This window comes from Fulvia fulva, chromosome 14 (assembly GCF_020509005.1).
Source record: "Fulvia fulva chromosome 14, complete sequence".
Classification (NCBI taxonomy): Eukaryota; Fungi; Ascomycota; class Dothideomycetes; order Mycosphaerellales; family Mycosphaerellaceae; genus Fulvia; species Fulvia fulva.
In genome coordinates this window covers 320,600-341,137 of record NC_063025.1, presented here as the reverse complement: position 1 = coordinate 341,137, position 20,538 = coordinate 320,600, and the positions used below count along the sequence as shown (strand labels likewise).

The window sequence follows — 20,538 nt, the reverse complement described above, 5'->3', positions numbered from 1 at the left end:
ACCTTATTCTAACCTACCCTACGTTCCGAGTCTTCTACGTACTTCTTCTAGGGTCTAGCGTAGTCGCGGGTACTCGCGGGAGTACCGTAAGTTATATAGCTACGAGCCGAAGTGAATCTATTAAGGTTTAGTAGAGTAGTAAATTTAGAGGGCTAGGTCCCGTAGTAAATATTACGGGGTATATAATTCTTAGCGCTTATATACTAAGCTATAGTAGTAATATATTAGTAAAGACGAGATAGACGAGGTAGTCTAAGGGTTAATAGACGAGATAAGAAAAGCGACCTTACTTTACGTTCCGCTTACCTAACTAACGATATAGTCTAAACTATACTAGACGCCGAAGTATACTACGGTAGTAAGAGAAGTAAGGAGAGCCCGCCGGGTATAGACGAGTAGCTATAGCGAGGAGGCCTAGAACGTATATAGGGAGGTATACTAATAGAAGAAAGCTATAATACGGAGCGAGAAAGTAGTCGGCTAGAGGGCTATAGTAGAAGAAATCGCCGGTAAGCTAGCGAGGATATAGAAGCTAGCGAAATAGGCCCGATAGGACCCTATATAGGGCCCCTCCTTCTCTATCCTAGCGCTATAATCGCCTAGTAGCCCGGTTAGCGACCCCGAGGCTAAGGCGCGTCTACTAGCTAGTAAGTTCTTCCCGCCCCTAGTCGAGGCTAATCTAAGCGATATAAATAGCTCTACTCCCCTAGCCCCTAGCATCGCGGTCCAACAGGAGGTGTCCGAGGGAGAAGTTACCGCTGTGCTGAGGAAGTTGCCGGCGAAGAAAGCCCCGGGGCCGGATGGGATCCCAAACGAGCTACTAAAGAAGTGTAGAGATCAACTAGCCCCAGCAGTTGCAGCGATCTTCAACGCCTGCCTACAGACCGGATACCACCCGATAGCTTTTAAACAATCGACGACAGTGGTCCTACGCAAGCCGCAGAAGGAAGACTATACGCAGGTGAAGTCGTACCGCCCAATTGCGCTCCTTAACACTCTTAGGAAGGCGCTTGAGAAGCTGGTTGCAACGAGACTCTCCGAGGCGGCAGAGGAACACTCCCTACTCCCGGACACCCAGATGGGTGCGCGCCCACAGCGATCGACGCTATCCGCGATGGAACTTATCACCTCTCAGGTAAAGGCCATCTGGTATAAGAATAGGGACAAGGTGGCTTCCTTACTTAGCCTAGACATATCGGGAGCCTTCGACTACGTGTCACACCCGCGGCTTCTCTACATCCTAAGGTCGAAAGGACTCCCTGAGTGGCTTGTCAACTTCGTACGGTCCTACCTCCAAAACCGCAGTACGTCGATCCTGGTCGGCCAGTACAGAAGCCCATTTCAAGCAGTCTACACTAGAATCCCGCAAGGCTCAACGCTAGCACCTATTCTGTTCCTCTTCTTTATGGCGACGCTGCTCCCAGCCCTAGAATCCCAGAACACCGCTGCGAGCGGCTTCGTAGACGACACAAACATCCTAGCGTGGTCTTCCTCGACTAAGGAGAACTGTAGGCTACTAGAAGAGAAGCACAAGATCTGCGAGGACTGGGCTAGGAGGCACGGGGCTCGGTTTGCCCCAGAAAAGTACAATCTGATACACTTTACGCGCCGGCCACGGTTCCACAATATGCAAGCTTCTATCCAGATACAGGGGCACACGACTAACCCGGCAAATCAGCTCAGGATCCTCGGACTATAGGTGGACCCGGCGCTACGGTGGAGGAAGCACGTATAGGCAATATTACGGAAAGCTGAACAGAATATGGCATCATGCCAGAGGCTCACTGCGTCCACATGGGGGGCGGACTTCCGGCAGTCACGACTTCTATATACGGCTATTGTACGGCCAGTCCTTACCTATGGCAGCCAAGTGTGGTCCTTAGGCGAGAGGGCCTGCCTATCGAAGGGACTCGTCGCGCCGCTAGCGAAGATCCAAAACCAATGCCTAAGGAAGGTCACCGGGGCATATAAGTCGACACCAACGAGGATGCTTAAGCACGAGACCGCTATACCGCCGATCGACCTATACATCTAGGGACTACGGACCTCCTACTTAGGCAAGTCGGCACAGTACCTAGTACAGAAGGTCATCGCCAGTGCAGTCGTAAGGGCCCGCGAATCAGTACTAGCGTATAAGGGCATTCGACCCGGAAACGAGCCGAACTACCGGGCAAGGGACGAACAGCTAGCAACACAATAGGAAGGTGAGAAATCGTTTGTAGAGCAACTATGGAAAGAGAGGTGGAACAACTAGGTTGTAGGGCATAGTAGACGCCCTTAGCCAGCGGGACAACCTAAGGAATAGTCAGCTACAAAATCCGCGGTCAAGCACCCCCCGAAGCTCATCCACTACCGCCTTACGAGGGCACAGAGTAGCATAGCAACCCAACTGCGAAGCGAACACATCGGCCTCCAGGGGTACCTATCATAGAGGAAGGTCCCAGGATACACGAATACTAGCTGCCCCTACGGCTATCGCTCCCAGAACGTACGGCACGCACTCCTCGTCTGTCCGAGGTGGTCGCTAGGAAGGGGGGAGTGGATGGCAAAGGCGAGGAACCGGACGATTGGGGCACTTCTTAACAACGCTGAAGACCTACGGCGCATTACGAACTGGATACTAGAGAAGGGCTGGCTAGAACAGTACCGCCTAGTAGGAGCAGTGCAGGAAGAGAGGACACGACGCAGCGCGACGAGACCGGCTAGGAGCGGGGGCTAACGGGGTAGTGACATGGACTACGTACGTTCAGAGGGAAAGCTAATCTAGACAAGGAGTAGTCGGGGGCGGGAAGGGTTTTCACCTATTCGGGTTTCCCTTTGTACATAACAATAGATATATACCTGCATAGGCCGGATAGGGTCCTAGAACAGGGGAATGACAAATCTATCTATCTATTAGTATCGATCGCTAGCTTCTTCCCCCTATCTATATTACTAGGAGTACGTAGTTGTCCTCGGCTAGCTACGTAAGTCTCTAGGCTACTATCTTTTCTAGGACCTTCCCTATCGTGTTTAGAAGTACGATTAGTCTATACGACTTAGGCTAAGTATAGTCCTCCTTCTATAGCTTACGTAGTACTACTGTTATAGACTCTCTATACGGCTTCGGGTAATACCCTAGCCGTAGGTACGCGGTAAATAGGTTTATAAGGCACGGCGCGATCTCTTCTCTATACTCTTTTAGTAGTACGTTTAGTATCCTATCTAGGCCTAGGGCTTTTCGTCCTTTTAGCTTACTTATAACTCCTATTACTATATTAGAGCTAACCGCCTAATCTATGTCTAGGAGTTCCGGATATATACTCGGGTCGATATCCGTAAGGTCTACCTCTACTTACGTCGAAAAGAAATAGTCGGCTAATACTTTTGCCTTACCCCGGGGCGTAGCCTAGGCAATCCCTTCGCGGTCTACGATTAGGGGGAAGTAAGGGGTTTGTTACTCTTTAGGTAGTCGTGCCTATTTAGTAAGTCTCTATATCTATTCTAGGTTTTCTATAACGAGCCCGATCGTCGCTCTCTAGTCCTATAGCTTATCGCGTCTTATCTATGCCTTCTTCTCTTATATCGCGCGACAGTATTACTCCTACGTCTCTTAGGTATACTCCTTCGTCTACTGTCGCCTTGCCCTTCTAGCCTCCCTTACCTTCGTAGAGTATTTAGGGGTCTAGAAGGCCTTCTACTACGTTAAGGGCCGGAGTAACGGCGTATATTGTTCCGCTACTTACTATATAACCGAGGTAATCTGTTCCGCTACTTGATCTAGCTAAGCTGTCGTCTCGAGTTCTCTATACTATAGTAGGTTCGCTATTAGGAAGCCCCTTATCTCGTCCTAGCGTACCTTCTTCTAGTTACGGCGTAGTTCGCTTACTAGCTCCTCTATCGTATTTACCCCTAGCGTCGTTTAGATATAGATATAGTCTAAGGAGGCTTCTAGTACGTAGTTCGGTCGGCATTAGACTAGTCTCTCTTTAAGTTCTCGTAATAGAAAGTATAGGTCGATCGTACTTATACTAGTACGGGCCTTCTACGTCTCTGTTCCCTTTAGTATTACTAAGGCCATTCCGTAGCGTACGGTTATATCTAGTAGCTTTCCCCCTAGAAACGTATACGGGGGAGTGAATTCGAGTCCCTACTATAGGTAGTAGAGGTTAAAGTTGCCGAGGAGTACTTACTTTATACTTTAGCTTAGGGTCCGCTCTAGGTAGGCGAGGGTTCCTAGTTCCCTACTTATCCGACCCCGCGGTAGCGGGTTATAAACGTTATAGATCTAGATAGGGCCTTATATCGTGTCGATCTAGATTAATATTATATCTCCTAGGTTACCCTACTACGGTAGTAAAACCTTCTACGACTCAAGGTCTATAGTCTTACTTACGTATATATATGTCCTCGGGATAACGCCTCGTTAGCCCGTAATTACGGTATAGTATCTCCGGGCATTATAAGTAGCTAGGAGTCCTACGTAGGGGTTGATCTATAGTTCCTATACCGTAATAACGTAGTACCGTAGCGGGTCTAGCTCTTATAGAAAGTAGCGCTAGACCTTGTCCCTACTTTTGTTTACGTTATACTATACGATAACAATGTCGTCGTATAGTATTATTTGTTATCCGTAAGGTCTATTTCCGTGCTAACCTACTATGTCTCCTAAGCCTATATCTCGCTATCCGGCTAGCCCTAGGGCCGCTAGGGCGCCCTAAAGATTCGTATTTAGCCTAGTTCGTTAGCGGCCCGGTTAAGGTGTCGAGGCCTACCGGGAGGTAGATACGTTTACGATTAGGTTCCCTTATTCGTCTCTTCTACCCTCTTCCTTTTGCTCGGCTCGAAGCCCTTATATACGGTAGGTCCCTCCTACTATCGTTAGGGGTACCTAGCTAGTATAGAGATCCTTACTTATCTCGCTCGTTCTTATACTACTATTCTAGCTAGTTATTAGCTTAAATACGCTAGGTACCTTCTACCGTAGTATATATACCTACTCTCCTTTTTTAGGCATTCCCTTCCCTAGTATAGGCCTACGTAGTAAGGACACCTTAGGGTCTTCTCCCCGTATTCTAGGGCTATATAACCGTACTATTAGTATTAGAAGTATTATAGTACCCTATAGCTACTCTAATAGATCTCCGTATCTATTCTCTCGTAGTTCTAGAATAGCCTATTATCTAGTATCTAGTTAGCTTGTTCCGCTGTCTCTACCTAAATAATAAGCGATAAATACGACTTTTCTCGGTCTACTATCTTATATAGCTATACCGCCTTCGTTAGTCGTACTCCTAGGGAGGTGTTCTAGTTCTATACTTAGAGGTAGGGAAGGTCTTCGACCTTAAATGTCCTAGGGACCCCGTAGGCGATAACTATATACTATTAGTAGGAGACTCGTACCTACTTCGCGACTTTAGTAGTCCACTCCTTATAGGTCTCTAGCTTTCGTCTATTAGACTCTTAAACGGTAAAGAGTCTTACTACGCCTATTGCCTCTACCCTCGCCCTAACTACCTCCTTTTGGCCGATTCTGTCGACAATCTCCTTACTTATTAGGGCTACGATTTCTTGTTTCTCCGCCGGATTAGTAATGTATAGGCGTACCGCCTTACTTACCTTCGGAGGGGATTAATTCTTACCTACTACTACTATTACCTATATAGTTAGTCTCTAGGCTACCTTCTGTGTTACTTATTAGAATGTCTTCGGGATTTAGTATAATAGCGCTTTTAGCGCTCCTAGTAGCTATACTATAGTGTTCTTATATATCCGGGCTAGGTATTCGTTATCCCCTAGTAAGTTCTCCGCCTCCGTATATAGGGTCGTCTACGCTATATTGTTTATCGTTAGCCTCTACTTTCTATATAGTAGGCCTTAGCTTGTATCCTAGGTTTTTTCTTAGTTTGTTCCCCGGTTTTACTCTTAGTATAGAATGTTCGTAAGGCTATAGCTCTCGTTAGTTACAATCCTTCGCTACTATTCGGGGTCGCGCTTCCTAATTAGGTAGTTGTCCTCCGTAACTCCGTAACTCTAGGGTCTACCTTTAGGGGAAAGGGACCTTAGTTTTAGGGTTTTTTATACTACGATTACGCCGCCGCTAGCGTAGGCGGGTCGCTACTACTTAAGTAGATTACTCGTCTTAATAAGGGCTATCGATTAAATAGTCCTCGTCGATAATCACCTTAATCTTTATATTTACGCGAGATCGGTCTAGTATATCTATTATATATATAGTATATAGTACTAGAGCTCTAGGAGGCATTAATATCGTATCGTCCTTCCCTAGTAGAACAAGACGCTCTTTACTATTAGGCGACTAGTTAGAGGAATCTAATTTAATAGACTCTATAGACTCGGCTATCTCTTCTAGGGGCACTACTATCTAGAGTTTTTCACCGTATAAATTACGTAACTAAGTACTATTTAAAGCATCGAAGTAGGCGCTACTAAAGGCACCGCTAAGTCTAAAGATGTTAAACTTTCGATAGGTTACGACGTCTACGGCGCGCTTAATAATGCTCTTACCCGGATAACCGCGTATCCGGGTCTTAAGCGTCTTTAGAAGCTAGAACCTACGAGCGTACGTAAAGAGCGGTAGGTAGGCTTTAGTAATCGCTCGAAGATTAAGAGCGTTAATCGGTTCGCTATTACTTAATAAGTCGTCGTATATCTCTAGGAACTGTTTTATAGGTATAGTATCTGTCCGAGATACTAGGTCGTGAACGTAATATACGTTAATACCTAGCCTACTATACCTATCTTAAAGCTACTCTAGGAATCTAGGTAGTATATATTGAGAACATACAGGCCGTAGGACAAGTATATAGGTGTGGGTGTGTTATATGATTAGATCACGTGACTAGGGTTTGCTAGCCTATAGGCTAGCAAACATCCGGACACCTAGTATCTACCTACACTAACACCGGCGATACTATATATAGATACACGCTATCCCATTAGGTCCTTCTTCGTCTTTTGTGTGATCCGCCGTCTTCTACTACTACGCAACTCGTACCTATTTAACAGGTTATAAGCCCGGGTTAGTAACTCGGTGTTTCACCCTCGACAAAGTCGTATTAGAGTTATTCCTCTTTAGAACAAAAGGAAGGCAGACTGGAGGCCGCACCCGCATTGTACAGGAAGCTATAGCCGCGCTATAGGTGTATATAAGACGTGAAAGAGCCTAGTGAGGCACTGTTAGACTCCGAGTTAGGGAGCCTATACCAATACCTTAGACAAGTAGGCGAGCTTACTAAGAAGAGTCGCTCTCCGGACATCGCGTTCGCATCGACTAACTGTTCATTCTAAGAGAGCCGCAGTGTCTTAGAAACCCCCTCTACTAAGAGAGTTACGCTATAGTGTCTTAGCACTAACACGATCCTTACCGACCGACTTTCCTCCTCTTCCCGGCGGATAGCCATCCTCTCCGCTATCAACCTCGCGTTCGGTTTATCCCATTTCGATCCGATCGCGTACGACCGAATACATCCTTTTACCTAAGGGCAGCCAACCTGTCCCTCAACTTACAAAAAATAGAGAACGAGACTAGGTTTATAAGAAAGAGAGCAGCACCTCTTCTGACAAGAGAGAACCACGAAACATAGTTCAAGCTGATGAGAATACACCTAGTATCAAAGCAGGTTGACTAGGTCCTCGAAGACATCATTACGGACATTCCCGCTACAACCCTATCTATAGCGACACCCTCTACATCATCGGAGTCATCCCTTCCTTTAGATCAAGCGATAAGGAAGGCATCGTACAGACGGCACAATGCAACGGCCCTGTATAAGATGTACATCTGTCTGTCGACAGATGACCAAGAGATGACATACGAGATCCGGCATACGAAGGAGTTGTAGGAATGGGCTGAAGCTAAATATAAGAGAAGACTTCTCGCTACTGGAAGAAGTTTGCTTCAGCAATACACCAATTTCGTGATAACAGAAGACCAGTCTATAGATGACGCCTAGCAGGAGCTTAGCTCAATTACAAGGAGGGCTGTTTCAATCTCGCCTCAGTTCTAAGACATCAAGACTGAGGACAGAAAGATCTAGCAACTCTTAGCAGCTCTGCCAGACTCATTTGGCTCAATTCGCGATACAATTAATGCCCAGGTGAATCTCTCACCACAAGACATTCTTACAATTCTTAGGGAGAAGCAAGAATCAATGATTCATCAAGGGACAGCCATGTTCGCTAAGAAGGGTTTCTAGGGCAAGCTCACGTGCCATCTCTGCGGTGGTGACCATTTTATGAGCAAGTGCCCACACCTTTCTGCAGCTCAGCAGGCTGTTAGGAACAAGGACAAACCAGCTAGGGTTACCTACCCTGCTAAGAGACAACCGTCACTACCTCGTAGGAGGTCATCATCACCAAACCTTCGTGATGTCCTTAAGGTGATGACGGACCTTGCAAAGCAGATGAAGGAGAGCCGCAAGCCAAAGGCCTCCTCTAGTAAGCCTGCAAGGGCCCATGCGACCCAGGAAGACGCATCAGACTCTGAGATACCATCAGAAGATGATGATGTTGATGAGGTTGCCCATTCCACTATAGAAGCCAAAGGCAAGTACCCCTCGTCCGAGTGGTTGCTTGACTCTTGTGCATCATCACATATGACTGACCAAGATTCACTATTCAGGACACTGAAGCCTCTTCAAAAGAGGAAGTGGATCAAGGTTGGGGGTGGCTATCTACAAGCTACACATATAGGAAGTGCAGTAATAGGTGGTCCTTCTAGAAAGCAAATTGTCTTAGAAAATGTCCTGTTTGTTCCTAGCCTTAGAGTTAGTCTTGTTTCGTGGAATCAGTTCAGCCAACAGTTTGCTGTCTAACCACCCAGTTTCACCCTAAAATCCTTGTCTAGTAAACCCGTTGTCCAGACCAAACTTCGAGGAGGAGTACCGTTTATCCACTCGATCTCGGAAATTCTTGAGCCACAGCATGCTGGCATACTCTCTCAAGAACGTGACGGTACCGCTATGGCTAACACTAAGTCCGAAGATCAGTGGGAGCTATGGCATAGAAGATGTGCATACCTTGGCAAGGGACTGCTAAGAAACCTGCATAGAGTCACTGACAAGAAAGATCCCATTCCTGTTCCTTCTGAACACCAGAATTGCAAGGTCTGCTCCCTTGCAAACATGAGGAAGTTCAAAGGACCTGCCATAGAGAGGAAAGGGGAGAGGCTGGCCCTCATCTCTATTGACATCTGTGGGCCTTTTTAGGGCGCAGTCTCTAGGCTAGGATACAAATATTGGCTTGAGATTGTAGACAACTTCTCTAGGAAGAAGTGGGTAATCCCTTTGAAGGCCAGGAGCGACGCTCCTACAGCCCTACGGGATTGGAAGGTCTAGGCAGAACGGCAGTCAAGGTGCTTTCTGTCTACGATCCGTAGTGATGGTACAAAGGAAATTCTCGCCTTGCTAAAAGAGTGGGAGAAGGAGTTTGGCACTCAGATAGACACAACTGATGCCTACAACTCTCTTCAAAATGGACCTGTAGAAAGGTCAATTCAAGCCTCTAAGAACACAGTCCGGGCTATGCTTGAAGACTCTAGCATGCCAGTTGAGTTCTGGCCAGAAGCTCTGTAAGCACAGACTGTGATCAGAAACAGACTGCCTAATAGTCCGATCATTGATAGTATTGCTCTTTCACCAGAAGAAGCCTTTACTAGCCAAGTACCGTCAGTCGACCATTTCCGCGTCTAGGGATGCAAAGCTGTGGTCTATGTAGACCTAAGAGCCCAACCTCAAGGCTTGAGGAGAGACAACTTGATGAACCGAGGAAAAGAAGCCGTGTTTATGGGCTACTCAGGAAACACTACAAAACAATGGCTGTTCTGGGATCCCGATATGAAAGCAATAAAAGCGCATAGTCACGTCGACTGGTTTGAGAATAAGAAGGGGGGAGATATGGATCTTGGTATCACCTTCACTAACTAGCCGAGTCGAGCGCCACAGCGCAATCCTGTTAGGAGGAAGCCCTTTGGGGCGAAATTTTCCGATAGGGGATTATCAGAGACACCGTTACGAAGGCTAGGAGAAAATATTGAGGCGGTTTCAACACTGTCGAAGGCCGATAACGGTGGATCTATATAGAACCTACCCAAGTCATCAACACTATAGCAACCGCTGTCTGTGCAACTTCCCCCTCCCCTAAAGGACATTGGGGAATACCAGAAGTTTAGAGATCAGGGTACTCCAATAAAAGAAAAAGAAGATGTCGTTCAGTTCGACCCATCCGAACACCTAGCGCCACCTTAGGTTGCAGGCAACAAGAGGTCAAGGGGGGACGGAGATGATAACTCTGAAGAGCATAAGGCTAAACACTATAAGGCTCTTATCGCCTAGATGTTCCATCTAGACCCTACAATGAGCTAGGTAGAGGAGATTCTGAACGACGTGGAAGAACATGCATTTGCTGCTGTTAGGCAGGCCATAGCCTATTAGCAGGAAGTGCCAATCCCAAAGTCCTATAAGGCAGCCGTAGGAGACCCCGAATAGGGACATATATAGAGAGAGGCAATCGAGAACGAACTTATTGCCTTAGCAAGCAACAACACCTAGGAAGCAGTTGTACCGCCAAAGGGTGCGAATCTAATTACTTCTAGGTAGGTCTTTGATGTGAAAAGAATGATTAGTAGAGCCATTGAGAAGTTCAAGGCAAGACTAGTTGTAAGAGGGTTTTTATAGAAATATAGGGTTGACTTCGAAGAGACCTTTACACCTACTGTTAGACATGATACTCTCCGAGTATTTATGGCAGTAGTATGTAAGAGAGATCTCGAGATGCACCTAGTAGATGTGAATCATGCTTTTACCCAAAGTAGCCTTCTTGAAGACATCTATATGATCCCACCCCTAGGAGTTGAAGCACCTCTAAACATAGTGTTCAAGGTCCTACGAAGCCTTTATAGGCTTAAGCAAGCAGCTAGAGACTGGAACAAGCTCTATATTACGAAGCTAGAGAAGATTGGATTTACCTAGTCCTAGGTAGATCCATGCCTACTTATCTATACGGATAGAGACCTTATAGTCCTTACCTATGTGGATGACATACCTATTGTAGCTCCGAAGCTGTTAGATGTTCAGTGGTTTAAGGCTGAGCTTGGAAAAGTGTTTAAGATTAAAGATCTTAGTGAACCTACGAAGATCCTTAGAATGAGGATTATAAGAGACAGGTCCTAAGGCACTTTGAAGCTTGATCAAGGACACTATGTCTACGCTAACTTAGCCAAGATGAACATGGCTAGAGAGAAGGCTACGCTAACCCACTTACCTATAGAGAGCTACGAGCATTTAGTACCTACGGTACCTATAGATAAGAGGTGCAACAAACAGGATTACTAGAGCCACAATGGTACCTAGATGTGGCCAATGACAATGACAAGGCCAGACTTAGCATTCCCCCTTAGAAGAATTAGCTCATTTGTTGCTAATCCCTCGTAGCAGTATATAAAGGCTTAAAAGAAGCTCTCCCGATACCTACGGTCGTACCTAGACCTAGGTCTTATATATAGAAAGGGAGGGGGCAATCTCTAGGGATACTCGGACTCTGACTACGCTATAGACAAAGTGGATAGAGTCTCAATTCTAGGATACGTATAGTTCCTTTATAGATTACCTGTGTCCTAGATAAGTAGGAAGTAGAAGTCTGTTACAACATCAACAATAGAAGCTGAGTTTATAGCTATGAACGTAGCCGTAAAGCAGTCACAATTTCTTGCTGCTGTCCTTAGGGAAATAGGGTGCCTAGAACTGGTGGGAAAGAGCTCTTTCTAGCCGAGTATAAGGGCAAGCAAGGGCACTGTTAACGAGCTAAGGCTAGTCAAGCTTATAGGTAACAACCAAGCCGCTTTGACACTTGTCAAAGATGCCTATATACATAAAAGGTCAAAGTATATTGATGTTGTATATAACTATGTTAGACATCTCTAGTAGTAGAAGAAGATTGTAGTAGACTACTGCTATATAAAGGACATAGCTACTAATAGGTTAACAAAGCCCCTTAATAGCTAGCAGTTCCAAAACTTTATAAGGCAGCTCTAGCTTACGTAAAGGGATTGTAGGAGACTATGTGGCCTGAGTAGGAGTGTTAAGAACATATAGGCCGTAGGACAAGTATGTAGGTGTGGGGGTATTATGTGATTAGATCACGTGACTAGGGTTTGCTAGCCTATAGGCTAGCAAACATTCGGACACCTAGTATCTACCTATACTAATACCGGCGATACTGTATATAGATACACGCTATCCTATTAGGTCCTTCTTCGTCTTTTATATAATCCGCCGTCTTCTACTACTACGTAACTCGTACCTATTTAATAGTATATATAGATCGGCGTCCTAATATTTTGCCTTAACGACTACGGGCTTACTAAAGACATAACTATTATCTAGGTAGCACTATAGCTTCTTTACGGTAAGATATACTACGCCGGCGTTACTCTTAGTACTTACGCGTCTAGGATTACTAAATAGCGTAAAGATGTCTATCTAGGCGGTCTCTAGTATTAACTACGTTACTCGTATACGATATGTCTCTAAAGCCTCTTCTTAGCTAGCCTCGCGTTTCAACTTCGTAGAATATGCTACTAGCGACGCCTAGAATCGCTAATATAGTATGTCTTCTAGCGTACGATACTTACTCTAGCTTAGTAGCGTATCTCCTATACGAATATATTAGTTACGGATAGACTCTTCGTAGGCTAAGTCCTCCTTCTAGAGATAGCTCTATAGGGCTAAAGAGGCCCCTTTTAGGGTACCTATCTCTTATAACGGTATAGCTATCGTCTAATAGGCCGCGGCTCCCTAAATAGCGGGCTCTATTAGCGCGTTATTATCGATATAGAGGTCTAGGCTATCGATTAGTATTGTTACGGCGTTCTTATTACTAGCTTCCGGGGATATTAGTATAGTTATATAATCGTTAGCTAAGTCGTCTACGTATAGCGGCGGCCTAAGTAGGCCGTAGTCATCGTATCGTAGTAGCTAACGACAAAAGTAAGGGTATCTTCGATAATCCCGTAAAAGAGAACCCCCTATAAGAGCTGTCCTATAACGATTAGCCTAGCTCTTAACTTTAGTAGCGTCTAGGCGGTTATATTAGGTTATCTCGCGGGTATAAGCGGTAGTAGGCCTATCGTATAAATCTACTAATAGCTTGAAGTCGTTCCGTACAAAGCGGGACTCGGCGAGAGACTTCGTAGGTGTCTCTCGGCGAGCCGCTATATCTACCGAAGCCTTATGCCTATTAAGTAGGACAATATTAGTAATAGGCGCAAAAGAACGTTCGAAATTTAGCCACTTTTTGGCGCATTACCCGACGTATAAGTACTCTAGTCTTGAATGACAAAGATCTCTTAAGCTATAGTAGCTAACGACTTTATCGCCCTAGGTAGATTAGACTAACGCCTAAAAGCGGCTAGAGATAACAATCGGGTGCCTGACAATGCTCTTCTACTCCGACTTCTTATAGTGTCTTGTAAAGAAATGTCGCTAACTAGTGGCTCTCTTTACATTCTTAACCAGACCCCCGACCTCCAGATGCTTATATAGGAGGACAAAACTGATGTGCGTCTCGTTGTCACCAGAAAGGATGTCGTCGCGAATAGGAGCGAGATCATCTAATGTGAATGATGAAGACTGTTGCAGCTTGTGAAGGCGCTGTATAATAGCGTCCATAATGATAAGGTCGAAAAGCGAAAGTACGTAGCGGCGAACATGACATACATGTCGAACTGCAGACGGGCGCACGGGCTTTACGGAACAATCACCTGATTGTTCCGTAAAGCCCGTGCGCCACGCTAATCGTCATTGTTCCGAATTCTTGGAGCCATCAACGTGCGACTACATGTACCCTTGACACCACTGCATAAAGCTGAGCCCAAACCGACGGGACAAATCATCTGTCGAGCCATCAAATCTGTTTCCGCAGCGTCAACGGGACCTTCCTCGCCTTCGCATTCCAGAACGCCGGCCTCAGACATACGCATAGCTACGTATGGCGAAGAGTGAGAGAGTCACGCTGCATCGACTGGTTACACAATTGCCAACGACAACCTTGGCCAGTAGCGGCCGATGGTCAGTCTCAAGACGAATGTCGAGCTTGCTAAAACAAAGTCTGCATGAACTTGGCCATCTTTGCTGTGGACCTGCCAGTTATTGACAGTATTCCCTCAATTCGTTGGTCAATACTTGGGGTCTTCGACCTTCGCCCGACCAGCCGGTAACAATGGAGCCGCAGATCCATTAGTGAGACAGGAAGTAGACCTGGCGAGAATGTAGAGACGCAAGGAGCCGGAGTCGACTTCTGCATTCGTTTTTTGTTGCAGCAAACTCTAGTCGACTCTACGACTACTACCTTCAGCTTCCTTTAGCATAAGAGACGCCGTCATGTCCGTATACGGTTCTATGCAACATGCCGGCCAGTCTGGTGCTGTGATGCTAGTCGCATTGCATTGTATTGCATTCCATAGCATGCCCGGGGATTGCGAGGCGAGCTGTGTCGCGCCGCTGGCAGGTGTCTTAGTGCAGATGAGGCGAGTAGTACCGCATGATGCATGCCCGCCCGGGTCCTTCGGCGGGAGTTACACTGGGGTAACTAGTATCCTGGCGAGCGAATCGGAGAGAAAGCTTCCACCAACTAGGTGCCAATATTGTATTAACATCGCGAATCGCGTAGGATGATGACGGAGACTACCCCGAAGCTACAAAGCGGTAAGATTGGAGGAATACTAGCACGAGACGGTTTTCATCCTCACCGGATCGAGTGAGTCGGGTCCGACTGGGACAGAGGATTTGACGAAGAAAAGCTACACGTCCTGACAACCATCACAACCATCAGAAAGAAGCTGTCAACTTTTCTGGTCCAACCTCGGCACCTAGCATATCGGCGGAGCCTCCTGGCCCTAATCTGGACAACGCACACAACTTAATAGCTATGCCTGACGTTCCTTGCAAAAAGGCCGCGATCACTGGTCAGTCTGCCACATCAAGCATCGGCTGAGCCACGTACCTCGTACTGGTATCAGGGTGATCTATTCCATGATGTTGCTATACGGCGGATTTGGTGCTCTGATTTGCTAGGGAGAATCTCAGTGAGCAAACGTCGTCTTCTGGCTCTAAGTCGTTGCACGCTCAACGATCCGGTCTTCGACACTTTAAACAGTGCCTCGCCTTGGATCGGTTCGAGGATGAGTACTATCACGGTAGCGATCGACCTCATCTCCATTGTTAACAACGGTTCCTACGGCTTCTATCGCTCAATCTTTGGACTCTATAGATTCGTACGTTTGTTAGAATCTCTACTAGGCTCACCCTTTCCTACAGGTCGTCGGACTAATTTAATAACTAGTTTGTTTTAGTCGATCACCTGTCTTGCCTACACGGAGGAATAGGTCTTGCACTTCCGCTTATATAGACCAACCGGACTTTCGATGCTCCTTAGGCGTAGTTTACCTAGCATCGAGGAGACACATCGTTAAGTCACCCAACCTACAACCTGTAAAAGATGGTCATCGTCGACGCACTCTGTCACTACACCCTACCGATTATGGACTCCCGGATCCAATTTGCGCGGACTACTGCTAGGGTAAGTTTGAGTTTATAAACGTAGAACCAGAAATGAAGGCGCCTCGTGTACTACAAGCAGCTTAGAAGGCGACCAAGAAGACCGTATCGAAGAGATTCTGTAAGACAAATGCCGCGTCCTTAGACCTAGCGTTCTACGAGGAGCTGATACGCCTAATCACTGAAGTCAAGCAGAACGATTCCGTCAGCAACCCCGTCACCATCTATCGTAGCGCAATAGGACTTCTTTAGCCGGTCTAACAACTTCAACTACAACTCACGATCTTCTATCGCTAACACGTGGTTATCGATCTAGTAGCTACCGGATGATACTCGTAGAATTGGTAAGCATATATATACGACGATCGGCATCACTAAGGCATTAGGATCACCCTAGAAATGTATGTATAGACCGCCTACTATAAGGCGCTGTCGAGGCTCGAGGTTCCGGTACTATCCTTACTTACTATTAGTCTATTTGCGCGGATTGTAGTAGCGTCTTACTATCGGTATCACTTTACTACTCGAACGTAACATCCCGATAAAGTCCGGAAACGGGAACCCTTATTGGCCCTTCTTTTAGCTTTAGCGGTTTTCTTACGTAGGAAAGAGGTTTTTAATAGCCTTTCCTAGGTCTCCTATATCGGTACCTAGAGGCAGTATCTAGAAAGTAAAATAATCGGCTCGAAAAGACGCGTAGGCTATGTTTAAGAGTGGTTTAGTCTATTTCGGCTTAGATAATATCGACGCTAGCTTATTACTTCTACGCCTTGTTATACTATACTAAAGTTACGCGAAGTAAGAAGCTCGCGTACGGATCCGTAAGGAAATCTCCGTATAATCCTTATATCGACCTCTATTATCACGAGGTAAGAACTTACGCCTCGAATTTTATCGTAAATCGAGATAAGTAGACGGAATTAGACACCTACGCCATCAACTTTATAGCTATAAGGTGTTTTCTATAGCTTATAGCAGACCGTCTTCTCTCGCTAGTTCTATATATAGTAGGCTCCCGATGCTATAAAGTCTATTATACCGTATAGTTAAAGTCTTATCCTCTTACTAGTCGTTACCGTTAAACTAGCGAGTTCGTAGTAATGACTACTATACCGACGTCGCGATATATAATCGAGGATTTCGTAGATAAGCTTACGTAAGACGAAGTCGTTATAAGCTCCTAAGTTATATTGATCGACATTAGAAGTCTACTAGCTCCCTCCCCTCTAGGAGAGTGGCTTATAGTACTACCTTTAGGTTTTATACCGTTATATACCGCTAGTTAGTTCCTAGAGCCGACTATACTCTAGGTCTATAGTAGTAGTGATTATGTCTTTATACTAGTCAGATAAGCAGACCTACTTATTACTACCCTAGTAGTCCTAAGTACTACTATCCCTTTCTTTAACAAATACTTAATAGATACGGATATTAATATCGGACGGTACGTACTAAGTCTATATAATAGTATAGTATACCGAGAGATTAGTAAGGTCCTCGATTATAAGGGAGTGATCTATATTACTAACCTAGTCCTACGTAATTATCCTAGCTAGAGGTTTAGAGCTCATAACTATTATACTACTATCGGCTAAGCTATCTAAATATCGTAGACTATTAGATATACTTCCTACTAAGTAAGTCCTCTCTATATGTTTTCGCTAACCTTTATATAGATCTAAAATAGAAATAACCCGCTACTAGCGAGAAATCTAGAGTAATCGTATAGGACAGTAGTAACGAGACTTCTTAAGACTAAGAGTAATAGCGGATTATACCCTTTAGGTAATCTTTTTATATAGCGTACGTATAAGGGAGATAGTAGATATCCTAAACTACGAATATAACAAACGTAAAGTAAAGAAGACCGGAATATAATATTACTAATAATACCGGATCCTCGGGATGTTTCTAGAAATCGGTCTACGAAGGCTCGATAATATCGACGGAGTTCACGATGCCTAAATTGTTATACTTTAAGCTTCTCGCGGTAGAAGATTTCGTATTACCGGAGGCCTACCGAGTCCCTAGCTATCTTATAATATTCTGCTATAACGTACTAATTAGATAGTTAGGGCGCTTACCTAGTTTAGTATTAGAACGTGCTTTAGTTATTAAAGTGTACGAGCGCCTCGTACTAGCTTTCGCCCGACTCGATAGTATATAGGGTAAGGAACCGAGACAAGGTACTACTAATACTTCCGTAGGTTATACTAACCTATCGAGCTCCCGTTACTAGCTCCTAAGGTCCTAAGAATAACGAAGATTATACTATAGCGTCTTAACCTACGCTAGCGTCGCTTATATATCTTTCGATAATATAAAGGTAAGCGGGAATAAGTAAGTATAGAGTCTAGACTAGTAAGATCCTTTACTACGACCTACGGCTAGGTATCGGAGTTCGCCTACGGAAGTAAGCGCCCTTTAGTATAGATTCCGTAAATCCGTTTCGGTATACGAGGTATAGTAGTAGATAAAGACTAGCTTAATATTAGAGGCGACCTAATATCGAGCTAGAGGAGTGTCCGCGTATATTAATATCTTTCCTAACTATCCTAAGACTACTTATATCTTATATAGCCGAAGTTACCGAAAGGATAATTAGTACTAGGGATAGTTAGTAGGCCTAACGAACTAATATTGCTTGATTAGCTATGTCTCTATAACTAGGGAAGGTACTTACTACAAAGCGTATATATCTATAATCTAGTAGAAGAGTTACCTATAACCTCGAGTAAATGCTACTTTATATTAAGTTAGGAAACCGAGTGTTTCTAATATTCCTATCGCTTCCGTAGATATAAACCTACCCGGTAGAGGCCTATCCGCGAACTTTAGCTTTAATAGATGTTACTTAGGCTAATAAGGCTAGAGGACGGTCCTTAATAATCCCTACTACTTTACGTAGCCAATCTCTATCTTAATCCTTCTCTAACCTAAATTTCTTAAGGTACGGATATTTACTAAAGTCGACATATTCCTCCTCGCTTAAGTACTACTTATCTAGAACGGACTTCTCTAGGATAAAGTAGATAACGGTACGAGGGAGGAGAAGGGCTCCCTACTAGACGAAGTCGGACCGATTAGATACCAAAATATAGTAGCGTATAAGTAGGTACTTATACTACTTACTTATACTACCGCTTCTTATAATTTAGTACTATCGTAGTCGGTACTTAGATAATAAGAGGTACTCTTCCTAACTAAGTATAACAAAGACTACGGGCAATAGATATACAAATATAAAGCGCTACGTATCGTTAGTAGTACGGAGAGAAGTACTACTACCGTATATAAATATCTAATATATACGAAGCTACTATATAAGTTGACCTATCTAATCCGGCTTACTTAATAGAGCATTTAACAATGTCGTACCCTACCTCTATCTCGCGTCTAGACCCTTAATATACTTAGCGAGGTTCTTAAAAAAGCCTCGCGCGCGCCGAGCGTCTAATAAGTCGGCGTATAAGGCTAGAGACAATTTATACCGGACACTAAAGGATTATAGGGATAAAATATACCGGATACCGTAAGGATTATATTATGATCTCTTAAGTCTAGCGTATAAGTAGTCGATGTCAAGGCTTATACTAGTGATCTCGCGTAAGTCTAAATCTAGATCATCTCGTAAGGTTAGAAAGACTACTTATACGAGAATTTCGATTAGAGCCCGCGGAATACGTCTAATCCCGAGAGGTACCTATAGAACGAGCTTCTAATATTGGAGTATGCAAAGAATAAGTACTCAGGCGGCTTAGGCCTAGAGGTATCGATTCCTAGTCTTCGTAGTAGTCTTACGTAAACACGGGCTTATAGATAGCTTTTCTACGCTTAGTAGGAAGCTCTAGTAGTCTATAGCGTGTTCTTAAAAGGTGTATACGGTACTATAAAAGGTAGTATATACGCTTATAACAGCCTAGCTATCGGGGATACTAGAGTCGAGTATACTACGTAGACTTAAGTACCTCGTCGAGCTCTACTAGCTATTCGAGCTACTAAAAGCTATATAAAGCTATAACCGCGTTTACTATCGGATAGGTCTTATCTACTATTTTGTAGACAGAAGGTCTCCCCTACGAGGATGTCGTATAACGTCGAATAGTATAGGTATCGAATGTTTAAGGTCGAGTATAAATATATATAATATACTTATACTATATATCCGCCTACGTTAATACTATCTTCCTATTTCCGAACTTAGTACGGCTAGTAGCTAAACTTAAAATGCTTAAAGCTCTACTATCTAGTAAGAGGTAGTACTTAAAGATATAGAGTATAGGCGGAATATATATAGGTTACGGTAACGTAGATCGGACCTAAATATTAAGCTTAAATCCGAAAGGTATTCCCTCCGAAGCCTATATTATAATAGAGAATACTACCGCTCGATAGAGCTAGATAGATCACTACTAGACTCGTATTATATCTAGCGGCGCTAAGATCGGAACTAGCCCGTATATATTACGGCGGCCTTAGCCCTATACTAGCATACTATAATATCGATTATATTATCGACATACTTATCGGCCTTACCTAAAACCCTACGGAGCGTTACTAGTTTACCTATACCTTCGTACCGCTATAGTTATTATACGGTATTATACTAATAGTTCCGAGGTAAATCTCTACTATATTCGTAGCTTCGGCGATAATAACCTTAGATTTCGGCTATAAAGAGACCAAAGGAGAGTATTATTTGAGCGAGAGTAATAACGTTAAGACGTACGTTAAGTAGTAGTAGCCGTAGGTAAGATACCCGTACTATTTCCTACTTTCGGAAGTATTATAGGTTAATACGTCGGTAATAGATAGAGAAATTTGTCATTCCCCTATTCTAGGACCCTATCCGGCCTATATAGGTATATATCTATTGTTATATATAAAGGGAAACCCGAATAGGTAAAAACCCTTCCCGCCCCCGACTACTCCTTATCTAGATTAGCTTTCCCTCTAAACGTACGTAGTCTATATTACTACCCCG

The 20,538-nt window shown here is 44.5% G+C and overlaps 1 protein-coding gene across 1 annotated transcript; it reads left to right on the top strand.

Moving 5' to 3' along the window:
• Positions 1-15,495: 15,495 nt before the first annotated feature.
• Positions 15,496-15,806, top strand: CLAFUR5_14648 (uncharacterized protein; the record flags this gene model as incomplete). Its single annotated transcript, XM_047913796.1, has 2 exons — positions 15,496-15,576; positions 15,642-15,806. The coding sequence occupies 2 exons, from the start codon at positions 15,496-15,498 to the stop codon at positions 15,804-15,806; spliced, it is 246 nt and encodes an 81-aa protein (XP_047769784.1).
• Positions 15,807-20,538: the final 4,732 nt, after the last annotated feature.